The following is a 15,080-nucleotide window of genomic DNA, read 5'->3' as shown; positions in this document are numbered from 1 at the left end:
TCAGCAATAAAGAGGAACCAGCATGAATCTCAAAATGCGAAGTGGTAGAAGCCAGACCCACAGGCCCACTGCGCGACATCCCTTTTGTGTGACATTCTGGAAAAGGCTGCCTCTAGGGATGGAGAACAGAGAGAACTGAGCAGCCGCCACCAGCAGTCAGCAGGTACGGGATCCGGAGGGAGAATGTTCTGTAACTAAAGTTACACAACTCCACTGCACACCAAAAAATGTGGATTTTACTGAAACCAAACTTTTTATTTTACAGAGCACTGGACTTTTTAAAAAGCGGGGGCAGGGGAGACCAGTGTGCTGTGACTTTTAGGGGAAGGATGGCTTCCCTGGAGAGGACCTGGGCGGGATCCCCAGGGCTCCCGGAGAGAGGGGGAGTCACAGAGCGGCTACGCACGGGGCGCAGCGTTAAAACTTTGGAGAAGGAAAAAAAACAACAAAGCAGCGCGAAGGGAAGGAGGTCAGGGAGGTTAGCAAGGCGCCCACACGCCCTCGCAGTCGTACTGAGTAACGAGGGGAGTCGCGCACGCGGGTGGGGACAGAGCGGCCTAGGGCAGCGGGGGAGCCCCGGGCCGCGGGAGTGCGGCGGCCTGGGGGTGTCGGGGAGCCGAGCCGAGGCCGCGTGCTCCTCGCGCCCTCCCTGGTGTCTCCTCCCCAGGCCCTGCGTGCCCCGCCCACACCTGCCTTGCCCCGCCCACACCTGCCTTGCCCCGCCCACATCTGCCTCGCCCCGCTCGCCCATCACACCCCCACCTCACGCCCCGCCCACAACCGCTGGGGCCCCGCCCCTGCCCGGCCAGCTCCTCCCGCCGCCCTCGGTCCCCCGCCCCCCATATGACCCGCCCCTTTCCAGCCGCGTCCAATCGGCCGCTCTCTGTAGTCGCGTCCCTCAGCCATCCGCCGCTCCTCCCACGCTTGAACTTCCCGAAGGACAGCCGAACGGCCCAATGAGCTCCCGGGACGGCCTGAGCGGGAGCGTGAAGGGCCAATCCGGAGTCGGCGCGCGCAGGAAAGGCGGGCCGGCGTGACGGGCTGGGGAGGTGGTGCCAGGCTGGTTGCTAGCTGCCGCCGCTGCTCAGCCCGGCCGTCCGGCCGCTTCATTGTCACCGGGCCTCGGGGCAGTGTTGGGGGTGGCAGGGCGCCAGGTCGCCGACCCGAGGTTTGGGCGGGACTGGTTCCGCATCCCCTCCCCGCCGGCCGAATCTGCAGGCCCCGCGCGCCAGGCAGGCTTCGCGGCTGCGCCCCCGGCCCGCGCAGGTGAGGGGGGCCCGGGCAAGGGAGGGAGTTGCAGGGCGCGCGGAGGTTGGAGGGGTCCGGAGCCCGCGCAGGTGGGAGGTCCTGGTGCAGTGATGAAGTGATGGGGATCCGGGGCACGCACAGGTGAGGGGGGGGATCTGGTGCCCGCGCAATTGAAGGCGGGATTCGGGGGAAGTGAGGGGGATCCAGGGTGCGCACAGGTGAGGGAGGTCCGGGGCCCGCGCAGGTGAAGACAGGCTCGTGCCTGAGGGTGTGGCTCCCCACCTCTATCCCCTCCACCCTCTCCACCTCCCTCCACTCCCCTCCGGTCCCCAGGACAACATGGAGTCCAGTCCCGGCATCTCTGGCCCTGCTGCCTTAAGCCCTAGGGAAAATGGGGAGATGGGAGCTGCCCTGAGGACAAGTGGAGGGCTCTGCTCTGCGCGTGGGCTCTGGCCTCTCTGTCCAGGGTCAGGGTCAGGGTCAGGGTCAGGGTCAGGGTCAGGGTCAGCCCACCCTGGGAACCAGGTCCTGGCGCTGGTCATCAGTCCCCGCCCCTTCAGGTCCTGGGAGGGACACAGTTTTATCCAAGATGTAGTGGCCTCCCAGGCCTCCCTTCTTCTGGCCTGGAGGTTTCCATGGAGAGGCCGCGTTCGCCATCCCAGAGCCGCTTGCAAGTGTGGCTGGGAGAGCAGAGTCCTGGGCTCCAAGGGCTTGCATGGGTCCAGCCAGGGGTGGACAGTGCCCTGCAGGAGGAGGGTGTTAAGTTTCATCCGCACAGCCGGAAGTGCATAACTGAGGACTGGGACCTGGTCAGTGGCAGGGTCAGCCTCTAGGAAGTAGGGGTATCCATCGCTCCGTGGAAGGGACCTTGGAGGACCTGCTGTGGGGTGCCGGGCTGAAGGAAGCCCAGGGTGACCTTGGGTGATAGGTTGGGTGCCTGCTTGCCTACTGGAGGCCACCGTGGCAGTAAGGTAATTCTCGACGTTGGTCCCTGGCACCAGCTTCTGCCGTTCATCTACGGGTTCAGCTGAGTGCCTTTCCCTGCAGGTGCTGGGGTTGCTCAGGAGCCACACAATTCATAAACCAACTGTGTGCGGCCACAGGAAGGGAGTCCGAGCTGGATGGGGAGTGAAGAGTGATGGGTGCTCAAGGAAGGCCTCTGAGTGCAGGGAGGGAGTGTCCTGAGACCTAGAGGCAGGGGACTGGCCGGGGCCAAGCTGGCTGAGTTTGAGGAGAACCAGGGAGGCTGTGTTGGCTAAAGCTACAACAAAGGGGCACAGCAGGGGAGCTGGCGAGGTCACAGAGAGTACAGGGCCAGATCTTGCAGGAGTTGGATGTGTAGACTTTATTCTCTGTGCCTAGGAAGCTGTTGTAGGGTTTTTGGCAGGGGCACATGCACGAGCTGAGACCCGTTCAGAAAGATCAGAAAGACTCGTTCAGAAAGAGGTGCCATGTGGGGACGGGCTGGGGGCCGGCAGGGTTTGCTCTGAGAAGTTCCAAAGTAAGGAAGCCAGCATCCCCAAGCTAATCCCCTCGATCGATCGTCAGAACCCCCATCCCCTGCTGGAATAACACATTACCCAGGGAGTGTTCGCCCGGTGCAGCCTTGAGGCTTTGAGACCAGCATCTTGTCTGGACCTCACAAAACCAATCCCTTTTTTTTTTGAGATGGAGTCTCGCTATGTTGCCCAGGCTGGAGTGCAGTGTCACGATCTTGGCTCACTGTAAACTCCGCCTACCAGGTTCAAGTAATTCCCCTGCTTCAGCCTCCCAAGTAGTTGGGATTACAGGCGCTCGCCACCACGCCCGGCTAATTTTTTGAAGTTTTTAGTAGAGGTGGGGTTTCACTGTGTTGCTTAGGCTGGTCTTGAACTCCTGAGCTCAGGCAATCTGCCTGCCTTGGTCTCCCAAAGTGCTGGGATTACAGGAGTGAGCCACTGTGCCCGGCCAACACGCAACCCCTTTTTAAAATGTGTATTTTTACTTAGGGGCCGGGTACGGTGGCTCATGCCTGTAATCCCAGCACTTTGGGAGGCCGAGGCAGGCGAATCACTTGAGGTCAGGAGTTCGAGACCAGCCTGGCCAACATGGCAAAACCCCGTTTCTACTTCTACTAAAAATACAAAAATTAGCCAGGCGTGGTGGCGGGCACCTGTAATCCCAGCTACTCAGGAGGCTGATGCAGGAGAATCGCTTGAACCCGGGAGGCAGAGGTGGCAATGAGCTGAGATCGCGCCACTGCACTCCAGCCTGGGTGACAAGAACGAGACTCCGTTTCAAAAACATAATAAAATAAAAAATAAATCAAATGTCCCTTTTACAGAAGAAGACAGTGGGGCTCAGGGCAGTGACTTTCTCAGAATCACGGTGTGGGGTAGATGGCAGAACCTGGCTCACATCGACAATGGCCTGTGGCCCAGGCTCCCTCTGGGGTGCTGCTGGCTTATTCCCACCCACGGGCCTTGCCCTCGCCACCCACCTGTCCATCATCCAGGGCCCTCCTGCCCTGGCATACACTGACATTGGGCTCAGAACAGCTCCCTCATGTTCCTGTCGAGGAGCCTGCCACCAGCCAGAGGGGTGCATAGGTTGTGACAGGCCTTCCCAGGAAGTTTGGTGGCCAGTGGACCCAGCTGAGGCTGGGCTGGAGATGGTGGGTGCAGGGGACTGTAGTTCCCCCACGGCATCTCATTGCAGCTCTTGCTTCCCAGCTCAGGACCTGCCTTGTCCACCATGAAAGGCACCCGGGCCATCGGCAGCGTCCCGGAGCGCAGCCCAGCAGGTGTGGACCTGAGTCTGACAGGTCTCCCTCCGCCTGTGTCCCGGCGTCCTGGCAGTGCCGCCACCACCAAGCCCATCGTCCGCTCTGTCTCCGTGGTCACAGGCAGTGAGCAGAAGAGGAAGGCGCTGGTGAGTACTGTGGCCTAGGAGTCCGGGCCCCTGCCTCCTGGAGGGCTGTTGTTCAGTTGGCATCTGACCCCTGGGTCCAGCTCCACATGTGAACAAGTGCCTCACATCTGGACATGCTGGATCCTCGTGGCTGTTCCAGGAGGCAGGTAGGACTTGAGTCTTACAGGCGTGGGTGCTGAATCACTAGAAGGTCAAGCCAGAGCCTGGATTCTTTCAGCGACAGCCCCAGGCCTCCTGTGCCACCGCCCTTTGGATTTGTTTGAATCCTCAAGAAATGGGGTTGGCTGGGCTCGGTGGCTCACGCCTGTAATCTCAGCACTTTGGGAGGCCGAGGCAGGTGGGTCATCTGAGGTCAGCAGTTCAAGACCAGCCTGACCAACATGGTGAAACTCCGTCTCTACTAAAGATACAAAAAAAAATTAGCCGGGCATGGTGGTGCATGCCTGTAATCCTAGCTACTCGGGAGGCTGAGGCAGGAGATTTGCTCGAACCCAGGAGGCAGAGGTTGCGGTGAGCCGAGATCGTGCCATTGCACTCCAGCCTGGCGACAGAGTGAGATGCCATCTCAAAAAAAAAGAAAAAAGAAAGAAATGGGGTTGACCTGTGGGGAGGGTGATGAGCTCCTGGTGGCCTTGGAGAAACCTAGACGGGTGTGTGGGTGTGTGGGCAGCAGGACAGCCGTGGGAGCTTCGGGGTGAGAGCTGCCTTTCCTGCCCACCTCTGGGAGTGGGGAGGAGGGTGGGCGGTTCCCAGATGGGGGCTGTGAAAGGCAGGCCGGGCCTGCTGCACCCTGAGTTGGTGTCTGCCAGGCCCAGTCTTTGGGGCAAGGGAGGAATCGAGCCGCTCTGTGGGGGTTGGGGCAGAGCCTGACCAGAGTCTGGCCTGAGCTTCCGAATAGCAAGGGCCTGGGGGCCTTGGCTTCCATGTGGCAGCTGGTCTGGGGCTCCCTGCCTGAGGTCCGTGCCAGGCAACACAGCAGGGCAGAGAGAAGGGGTCTGGAGGGCAGTTGAGGCTTCCCACAGGAACCCCTGGCAGGCCCAGGCCAGGGTTCCACTGTGAATAAAAGGCTTGGACCTCCCCCTTCTCCTTGAAAAAGTTATTCCTGTGTCTGCCCTAGAAGCACCTCCAGGTGGGCAGGGTGTGGCCCGCCAGACGGCTAGCCGAGTTCCGGGGTAAGGGCAGCCGGGCCAGTAGCAGACCCTTGGACCAAGCAGGTTCCCAAAGCCTGGGCCGGCAGGGCGGGGACCCGGGATGTCCTGATGTGTCATTGTGGCCGGCAGGTTGTCTAAAGATCTGGTGCACCTCTAGGCATTTACAGACGTAAGCTGTGAAAATAAAAATATGCTGCCCTGTTTTAGCAGAGGGGTAACCAGCTTGGGCTAGAGCCGTCTCTGAGCCTGCTGCCTCTCCTGTCCGCAGCCCTGCTCCTGCGTCACTGACCCCCTCGCCCACCTGCCTTGGCCCCTCCCGCTGTTTCTAAAGCCCTAGGTTCCTGGCACATGGGGCGGGGAAGACGCACTCGAAATCGCAGATCTGGGCTGGGCGAGGTGGCTCCCAGCACTTTGGGAGGTTGAGGCGGGCGGATCACCTGAGGTCAGGAGTTCAATACCAGCCTGGCCAACATAGTGAAACCCTGCCTCTACTGAAAATGCAAAAATTAGCCGGGCGTGGTGGCGCGCACCCTTAATCCCAGCTACTCAGGAGGCTGAGACAGGAGAGTTGCTTGAACCCGGGCGGAGGAGGCTGCAGTGAGCTGAGATCATGCCACTGTACTCCAGCCTGGGCGAAAGAGCAAGACTCTGTCTCAAAAAAAGAAAGAAAGAAAGAAGGAGGGGGAGGGGGAGGGAGAGGGAGAGGGAGAAGGAGAAAGAAATCGCAGCTCTCTTGTTGTGTGGAGACTGTTGTAAAAGTTTCCGGGCTTTCTAGTAGATGGTCTTTCGGCGGCATGGCCAGGCTCTATCCGCGGCCGACCCAGGCACCTAACCACACTCCCACCCTTTCTGCTGGGAAATGTTCTGTTGCTGAGTAGAGGTTCAAAGCCACAGTGGGCGCTACTCATATCGATCCCTCCTTTCCTCGGCTGGTACCATTGCCCGCTCCCGCAGTATTGAGTGGCGACTGCTAACAGTCCCCTCGTTCATGGAATGTTCCAGCTGTTCACTTCAATTCTTTGAGGCCCTCGCTCGATCCGATCCGAGACGGCCCCACCCCTGCATGCCTGTCTGCCTTCTGTTGTGCACATGGTGGGAGCTCGGGAACTGCTGGTGGAAGAGGAACCCCCGCCAGTGTGTGACGTGACCTCAGGGGTTTCTGTTGTGCCCGGTCCCCATCCTCTCGGCCACCTGCCCTGCTACCACTCAGTCTCATCGGGATTCCTGGAGAGCATTTGTTTTGGCCAGGCATGGCTTCACACCTGTACAAGGCGGCACGTGATTCTCTTCCTCCTGGTGTTTGTGGGTGGGGTGGGGTGCTGTCCCCGGGCTCGGAGACCTTCTCGGTGGCCATTGGCCTGGGGTTTCCACTCTACCCCTTGTCTCTAAACATCTTCCTGCATCCACGGCCTGCTGTCCCGGGATTCCCCATCCAGGATGTAACTGCAGTTCCTGCTGGTCTTCTGGCTCAAGAGATGTCAGTGCCAGACTGTAGAGGGTCCCTCTTCCTTGCCCCAGCTGTGTGCCCACCTGATCCTCTAGCCCCCTAGATCATTATTCACTCTGGTTCCCTTCCCCTTAAAGAAAAGAGGTCTTTAAATCCCAAGAGCACAAGCTCACTGGGGAACAGACATCACTGTGCATATGTGTCACGGCCATGGGGGCCGCCTGCCCCTCCCTGGGCGATGTTGCCTCCTTCTTGCAGGTGGAGTTTAGGGTTTTTAGTCCATGACTTGATTTACCATCTGAGCATGAGTGGTGCCTTTCCACCGTGGTGTCCGTCAGTGAGTGGAAGCCCCTTCACTCCTCCCCTGACATCCCTTATCTTCCTCTTGGAAACTGACCCCAGGAAAATCGAGACAGGATGAAGGGCACCCATAATCCCATGGCCCTGATGCAATGACTGGTGCCATTTTGGGGGATGATTTCAAAATTCCTACCATGTGTTTTGAATAGGCCATTCGCACCCACCATTTGGGAAAAGGGGGCTCATTGAGCAGTGAGCCTGTCCTGCCCGACCTTGCGGGCCTCTCCTAGGCGGCTGCTGTTCCGTTTCTCCTGCACCCACACTTACTCTGGGCACACAGGCATCAGTGTTGCTGGAGATGTGTTGGAACAAGTGCCGTATCCGTCAGCTGCATGGGGCTCCTGCATTCTCTTTTCTTTTTCTTTTTAAGACAGGGTCTTGCTCTGTTGCCCAGGCTGGAGTGCAGTGGAGAAACCACAGCTTACTGCAGCCTCCACCTCCCGGACACAAGTGATCCTCTTACCTCAGCATCCTGAGTAGCATGGATTACAGGTGCTCACCTCCCTGCCCAGCTAATTTTTAATTTTTTTTTGAGACAGACTTTTGCTCTTTTTGCCCAGGCTGGAGTGCATTGGTGAGATCTTGGCTCACTGCAGGCTCTGCCTCCCGGGTTCAAGGGATTCTTCTGCCTCAGCCTCCCAAGAAGCTGGGATTACAAGCATGCACCACCACGCCCGGCTAATTTTGTATTTTTAGTAGTGACGGGGTTTCGCCGTGTTGGTCAGGCTGGTCTTGAACTCCTGACCTCAGGTGATCCTCCTGCCTCAGCCTCCCGAAGTGCTGGGATTACAGGTGTGAGCCACCACACCCAGCCTACTAATTTTTAATTTTTTTGCAGGGACAGGGGTCTCACTAGGTTGCTGGTCCTTAACTCCTGGGCTGAAGCGATCCTCCCACCTCGGCCTCCCAAAGTGCTGGGATTACGGGCGTGGGCCGCTGCACCTGACCCTGCTCCCGCTTTCCTTACATTGTTTTGTAGCAGCTGACAATAGTTCATCAGATGATGCACCAGAACTTCACCCAGTGCTCCTCTGGATTTTCCTTATCATAGTACCAAGAATGGCACAGCAAATACCCTTGTGTCTGTGCCATTTTGCATACATGTAAATACGCCTGTAGAATAAATCCTAAAGGATAATTACTGGGTCAGAGCATAAGTCCATTTAAAATTTTGAAAGGGGGGCCAGGTGTGGTGGCCCGTGCCTGTAATCCCAGCACTTTGGGAGGCCGAGGCGGGCAGATTGCTTGAGGTCAGTAGTTCGAGACCAGCCTGGCCAACTCGGTGAAACCTCGTCTCTACTAAAAATAGAAAAAATAGCCGGACGTGGTGGCAGGCACCTGTAATGCCAGCTACACAGGAGGCTGAGGCAGGAGAACTGATTTAACCCGGAAGCTGGAGGTTTCAGTGAGCCAAGATCGCACCACCGCACTCTAGCCTGGGTGACAGCGAGACTCCATTTCAAAAAAAATAAAATAAATAAAAAAATTTGAAAGGGGGCCGGGAGTGGTGGCCAATATCTGTAATCCCAGCACTTTGCGTGGCTGAGGTGGGAGGATCACTTGAGGCCAGGAGTTTGAGACCAGCCTGGGCAACATAGTGAGACCCCTGTCTCTACAAAAAAATTAAAAAATTAGCCGAGTGTGGTGGTGCATGCCTGTAGTCCCAGCTACATTGGAGGCTGGGGCAGGAGGATGGCTTGAGCCCAGAAAGTTTGAGGCTGCAGTGAGCTATGATCATGCCACTGCTCTCCAGCCTGGGCAGCAGAGTGAGACTCTATCTTTTAAAATTAAAATTAAAACTAAATTTTAAATTTTTGGCCAGGCGCAGTGGCTCATGCCTGTAATCCCAGCACTTTGGGAGGTTGAGGCAAGCAGATCACGAGGCCAGGAGATTGAGACCATCCTGGCTAACACGGTGAAACCCCATCTCTACTAAAAATACAAAAAAAAAAATTAGCCGGGCATGGTGGCAGGCACCTGTAGTCCCGGCTACTCGGGAGGCTGAGGCAGGAGAATGGCGTGAACCCAGGAGGCGGAACTTGCAGTGAGCCAAGATCGCGCCACTGCACTCCACCCTGGGCGACAGAGCGAGATTCCGTCTCAAAAAAAAATTTTTTTTTTGATAGGCATTGCCAAGTTGCTGTTCGTAAAGATCGTTGCCCTAAGTCACACTCGCATCACAGGGTGCCACGGGGCCTGCTCCCTCGTGCTCTGGTTGGCACGCGTGCAGCACACTTTTGGCCTTTACAGGTTCCATATGTAACAAAAGATATCTGACTGTACTAACTTTTAGTTTACTTTTTACTTTTTTTTTTTTCTTTTTTGAGATGAAGTTTCACTCTTGTCACCCAGGCTGGAGTGCAATGGCGTGATTTCAGCTCACCGCAATCTCTGTCTCCCAGGTTCAAGTGATTCTCCTGCCTCAGCCTCCCGAGTAGCTGGGATTACAGGCGCCTGCCACCATGCCCAGCTAAGTTTTGTATTTTTAGTAGAGACAGGATTTCACCATGTTGGCCAGGCTGGTCTCAAACTACTGACCTCAAGTGAATCCGCCCGCCTTGGCCTCCCAAAGTGCTGGGATTACAGGCGTGAGCCTCCGGCGTGACTGTACGATTTTTAAAAATAAACCTTTTATGTTAGTATAGTTTTAAATTTATAGAAAAATTGGAAAGTGCAGGTTGTTCCCCTGTACCGCACCCAGTCTCTGCTATTTGAATATCTTACATTATGATGGGACGTGTACAATTAACAAGTCATTATTGGTAAATCACTGACTAAAGTCCACACTTGATTTGTATTTTTGCAGTTTTTCTTTTCTGTCCCAGGATCCCACGTGATTTTTAGGCTGTGGGTCTCAGGCTTGTTTGGGCTGTGAGTTTCTCAGACTCTCCTTGTTTTTGATGACCTTCGAGTTTTGGGGAGAGCTGGTCAGGGGTTTTACAGAATGGCCCCCTGTCGGCACTTGCCTGATATTTTTCTCGTGATCAGACTGGGTGGTGGATGGGTTTTAGGAGGAAGGCCACAGAGGTAAAGGACTCTGCTCACCCCATCCTGTCTGGGGTCCACGCTGTCCATGTGACCTCTCACTGGTGATGCTGCTGGCCTTGGTCCCCTGGCCAAGGTGGAGGGTCAGGCTTCTCCACTGTGAGGTCGCCCATCCCCTGTGCTCTCTGGAAGGAAGTCGCTTTGTTCAGCCCACACGGAAGGGGTGGGGAGTTTTGCTCCCCCTCCTTTAGAGAAGAGCATCTATAGAAGTTATTTGGAATTCTTCTACACAGGAGATTTGTCTGTTCACCCTCATTTATAATTTTTTTTTTTTTGAGACAGTGTCTCACTCTGTCGCCCAGGCTGCAGTGCAGTGGCATGATCTCGGCTCACTGCAATCTCCGCCTCCCGGGTTCAAGCGATTTTCCTGTCTCAGCCTCCTGAGTAGCTAGAACTACAGGCGTGCGCCACCACACCTGACTAACTTTTGTATTTCAGTAGAGATGGGGTTTCACCATGTTGACCAGGCTGGTCTCGAACTCCTGACCTCAAGTGATCCTCCTGCCTTGGCTTCCCAAAGTGCTGGGATTACAGGCATGAGCCACTGCACCTGGCCCCACTTATTAATTTTTTCAATCATTTATTATAATGGACTCGTGGATATTTATTTTACACTTCAAGTTATAATTCAATGCTAGTTTGCTTATTTTGTTGCTCTCATTGTCACAGCTTTGGCCACTGGGAACTTTCAGGTGGCTCCTGGGTCCCTGTGTCATTGCCCATCACTTTGTCTTCTGAGCACGTCCTTATTTCTGGCCCTATAAACTGCTCCAGCCTCATCTTGTCTATTTCCTCCTCCAGTCCTAGAATCAGCCATTTCTTCAAGAAGCCCCGGTTCTTTTTCTTGGAGAGTGGTCTCAGAGACCAAGGTCTGGGAGCTGGGTGTGCTTGTCCCTACTGGGCTGTTTCTGGTCTTCTCAGCCAACAGAGCAAGGAAGTATGTAGTGTACACCAGTTGGTGTGTAATATACACACTGTCTATAGATAGTAACCTACATAGTAACCATTGGTGTTGTGGGTCCTACTGATGTCTCTGCCGCTAGTGGCACCTCTCGCCCCCCCACGCTTGCTGATCGTAACCTCCCCTCCTGCAGTGAGGATGCGGCCCCATCGTCTGCTGTCCCTGGTTTAGCTCCCGTGTGTGTGTAAGGTGTGTAAGGTGGTGTCACAGTGGATAACCCAAACCCCATGGGAAGAACACCACCCATGCTGTGCTATGCTCTGGGACAGCCTCTCTGCACGGGCCCCACTCCTGCCCACGGCTCCTCGGGACAGACCCTCTGCACGGGCCCCACTCCTGCCCAGGGCTACTCGGGACAGCCCCTCTGCACCGGCCCCACTCCTGCCCAGGGCTATTAGGAAGAGCCCCTCTGCCTTTAGGCTGACAGGCCCCACTCCTGCCCAGGGCTACTCGGAACAGTCCCTCTGCATGGGCCCCACTCCTGCCCAGGGCTACTAGGAACAGTCCCTCTGCACGGGCCCCACTCCTGTCCAGGGCTGCTTGGACAGCACCTCGCCCTCCATCTCTGATTGTATTTCTAACTTAACATCTGTGAGTGAGGCTGAACATCTTTTCTTTTCTTTCTTTTTTTTTTTTGAGAGGGAATCTTGCTCTGTCGCCCAGGCTGGAGTGCAGTAGTGCAATCTCGGCTCACTGCAACCTCCGCCTCCCAGTTCAAGTGATTCTCCTGCCTCAGCCTCCTGAGTAGCTGGGATTACAGGTGCGTGCCACCATGCCCGGCTAATTTATATATATATATCTTTTTAGTAGAGACAATGTTTCACCATGGTGGCCAGGCTGGTCTCAAACTCCCGACCTCAGGTGATCCGCCCACCTCGGCCTCTCAAAGTGCTGGGATTACAGGCATGAGCCACCGCACCCAGCCATATCTTTTCATATTTTTAAGAGCCGTGTATATTTCCTTTTCTATGAATTGTCCATGTTCTTTGCTGATTTTTCTATTTTTTCTTTTTCTTTTTTTTTCAGAGACAGGGTCTCACTGTGTTGCCCAGGTTGGAGTGCAGTGACACTATCATAGCTCACTACAACCTTTAATTCCTGGGCTCAAGTGATCCTCCCACCTCAGCTTCCTGAGTAGCTGGGACTGTAGGTGCATGCCACCACGCCTGGCTAATTTTTTTATTTTTTGTAGAGATGGGGTTTCACCATATTGCCGAGGCTGGGCTTGAACTACTGGCATCAAGTGATCCACCCGCCTTGGCCTCCTAAAGTGTTGGGATTATAGGCATGAGCCACCACGCCTGGCCACAGATCACATATTTAGACCCTCGGGCTGGCCCAAGGCCCCTGGTAAACAAAGGCACTTTCCTCAGGGACTTGGCGTCTGCCTCCCAGGGGTGGAGGGCTTGCAGTCCCTGCCGCATGGGTGGCTTCTGCCTGCTGCCCCTTCTGCCTCTGTTCAGCCCCTCCAGCAGCCTCCAGGTCACCAAGCCTGTGCTCAGCCCCTTGTCAGTCCTCTCCTCACTGACCCCTTTTCAGGGTCCCTCTTTTGGGCACTTGCTGTCCGATGGGCACTGCCCAGGCTTCCCAGAAGGCATCTCGTTTTTCCTAGAAGGATGGAGGCCTCCGTGGGGCCCTTCCTCTCCTGCTGTTGTGTTCCCCACACCCTGCCTTCTGACCTCCCGAACACCTTTCCAGCGCCCAGTTTGGGGCCCTGGGAGCACAGCCCAGCAGGGATTGAATGAGGAATTGCACAGGGCCTCTGTGGCCCCAGCGTGGAGAACGGGACGGCGGCTATGTCTTGTATTGGGTGTTAGCTTTTGCTCTCTGGTAGTCACTGTCTGTAGCCTGGTCTGGAAGGTATGACCAAGCCCGTGAGTACTTTCTCTGGAAGAATGGTGGCGCCCACGCGCTCGTGGGATTTCCACCCCCAGACCTCGCAGCGGCCTCTGTCTGGCCTCCTTTAACCGGCTCTGCTGCCGCCGAGCTGGGCTCTCTGCCTGCACTTTCTGTTCAGCTATTTTAGATCATGGTTTCCTGACCAGGAAATGCCCGTAACAAGTGATTGGGGTGTCCTGGTGGGGTGCATGTGTGTGGCTGCTTTCCTGGAGCTTTTTTTTTTTTTTTTTGGTCTTTTTTTGGTTGGGTTGTTTTCAGCTTAAGGATTCAGATTTAAAAATAAATCTGAAAGTTCATAGGTCTCTTTTCCTGGGAAACTGGAGACCCGAGGTCCCATCCTGTGGTGGCATGGGCACCTGGCCAGGATCGATATCACTGGTCGCTGTGGCATCCAGTGGCATCCGGTGGTGTTCCCCAGACCGTTTCCCACTGGACTGTGAGCCCTTTCCCCTGAAATGTTTGATTTGGAGGGTTTATTGTTTTTGTTTTTTGACGGAGTCTCGCTCTGTCTCCAGGCTGGAGTGCCGTGGCCCAATCTCGGCTCACTGCAACCTCCGCCTCTCAGGTTTAAGCAATTCCCCTACCTCAGCCTGCTGAGTAGCTGGGACTACAGGCACCCGCCACTATGCCCAGCTAATTTTTGTATTTTTAGTAGAGACGGGGTTTCACCATGTTGGCCAGGATGGTCTTGATCTCCTGACCTCGTGATCCACCCGCCTCGGCCTCCCGAAGTGCTGAGATCACAGGCGTGAACCACCGCGCCTGGCGGTCTCCATCTCTTAAACCTGGTAATCCGCCCACCCCGGCCTCCCAAAGTGCTGGGATTACAGGCGTGAGCCACCGCATCTGGCCGATTTGGAGGGTTTTTAAGCCTATGGGAAAGTCAGGGAGCGTAGCGTAAGGTACTTACGAGTGCCACTTTCCCGAGCGCCACTTCCCCAAGCGCTGCTTCTCCGAGCGCTCTGATCCTTGCTTAGCATCTGCTGCGCAGCCTCCCCTCCGTCCCTTGTGCCCCTCCGCCCCATTCCACGGACCTGGAACCGCTGGGCAGTTGGCTGCACTCACTACCAGGTCTTACAGCACCTGGTCGCGGTTGCGTCTCCTTAGTCCTCATCGTGACCCCACAGAGTCGCTCTGGGTGCCCTCCCTGCTGACGGAGGAGACCGCGGGGTGAAGGGTCCCCAGGGGTTCTCATCCACGGAAGGTGGGAGCTTGCGGTTCCTGGGAGCTGGTGGGTGACAGTGAGCAGCTCCCTTCCCGCCCTCCCTCTGCCAGGGGTGAAGGGCTCCTGCTTGATGCGGGGACGGGGAAGCTCTTAGAGGTCGGGCCTGAGCCCCCCTCGTGCTGCCCTGCTGTCCAGTGCTCCTGCCCCTCTGACCACCCACTGCCTTTGAGGCCACTTGGGCCACCTGTAACCCTAGGGCCACCCCTCTGTTCTCTGACTGCGTTTCTCCAAAGCTGGCGGAGGCTGAGCAAACTGGTGAGTGAGCCTTTGCTGCGTAATTAACTGTTTTCTCCCTTTTTGCAGGAGGCCACAGGGCCTGGGGGCTCCCGGGCCATCAACAACCTCAGAAGATCCAACAGTACCACGCAGGTCAGCCAGCCTCGGGGCAGCTCCCCCAGGTAACCCCCAAGGCCCTTGGATAACCCTGGCCCCTTCCCGGGACCTCAGGTGCCCCACCCCGGCCTGCTCCTCCCTGCCTCTGCTCTGCCCTTCCTCCAGCCTCCTGGGTCCCGGGCCCTTGCTGGCTAGTGAGGCCTGGAGTGACCTCACGGGCCAGCTTTGTGTCCCAGGCCTCCTCTCGCACTGGGGCGGGAGGCCTGAGGCAGACACTCTCCTGCACCGCATCCCTCCCTTCCTCCTTGCTGTCCCGGCGGCTGCTGGGACCCTGCCTGAGGGCTCCGCTGAAGCCCTTTCCACCTGCCCTCTGAATGTCAAAAGCTGTCATTTGCGAGAGGGGCAGCACTGTGACCCTTCTGAACCCCCACGCTGTGCACCCCTGTTCCCACCTTTGCCCACTTAAACCCTGCCGCTGTCCCTTGCGGCCTCCAAACCAGC

The 15,080-nt window shown here is 56.5% G+C and overlaps 1 protein-coding gene across 11 annotated transcripts in view; it reads left to right on the top strand.

The window, feature by feature from the left end:
- The first annotated feature begins 1,007 nt into the window (after positions 1–1,007).
- CEP131 (centrosomal protein 131) overlaps positions 1,008–15,080 on the top strand; it is a 34,092-nt gene continuing 20,019 nt past the window's right edge. For 5 of the 11 annotated variants that reach the window (XM_003831130.7, XM_055101962.2, XM_055101964.2 and 2 more), the window contains exons 1-3: positions 1,022–1,266; positions 3,965–4,158; positions 14,550–14,644. In XM_003831130.7, coding sequence (XP_003831178.4) covers positions 3,982–4,158; positions 14,550–14,644 — 272 coding nt within the window. In that variant the 5' untranslated portion in view covers positions 1,022–1,266; positions 3,965–3,981. Of the gene's footprint in view, positions 1,267–3,959; positions 4,159–14,549; positions 14,645–15,080 lie in introns of all 11 variants that reach the window. The other 6 variants (XM_055101965.2, XM_008956521.5, XM_034943088.3 and 3 more) reach the window with 3 other exon arrangements.

Source organism: Pan paniscus, chromosome 19, assembly GCF_029289425.2.
Source record: "Pan paniscus chromosome 19, NHGRI_mPanPan1-v2.0_pri, whole genome shotgun sequence".
Classification (NCBI taxonomy): domain Eukaryota; kingdom Metazoa; phylum Chordata; class Mammalia; order Primates; family Hominidae; genus Pan; species Pan paniscus.
The sequence above is the reverse complement of the archived record's forward strand: the minus strand, read 5'-3'. Positions and strand labels throughout refer to the sequence as shown.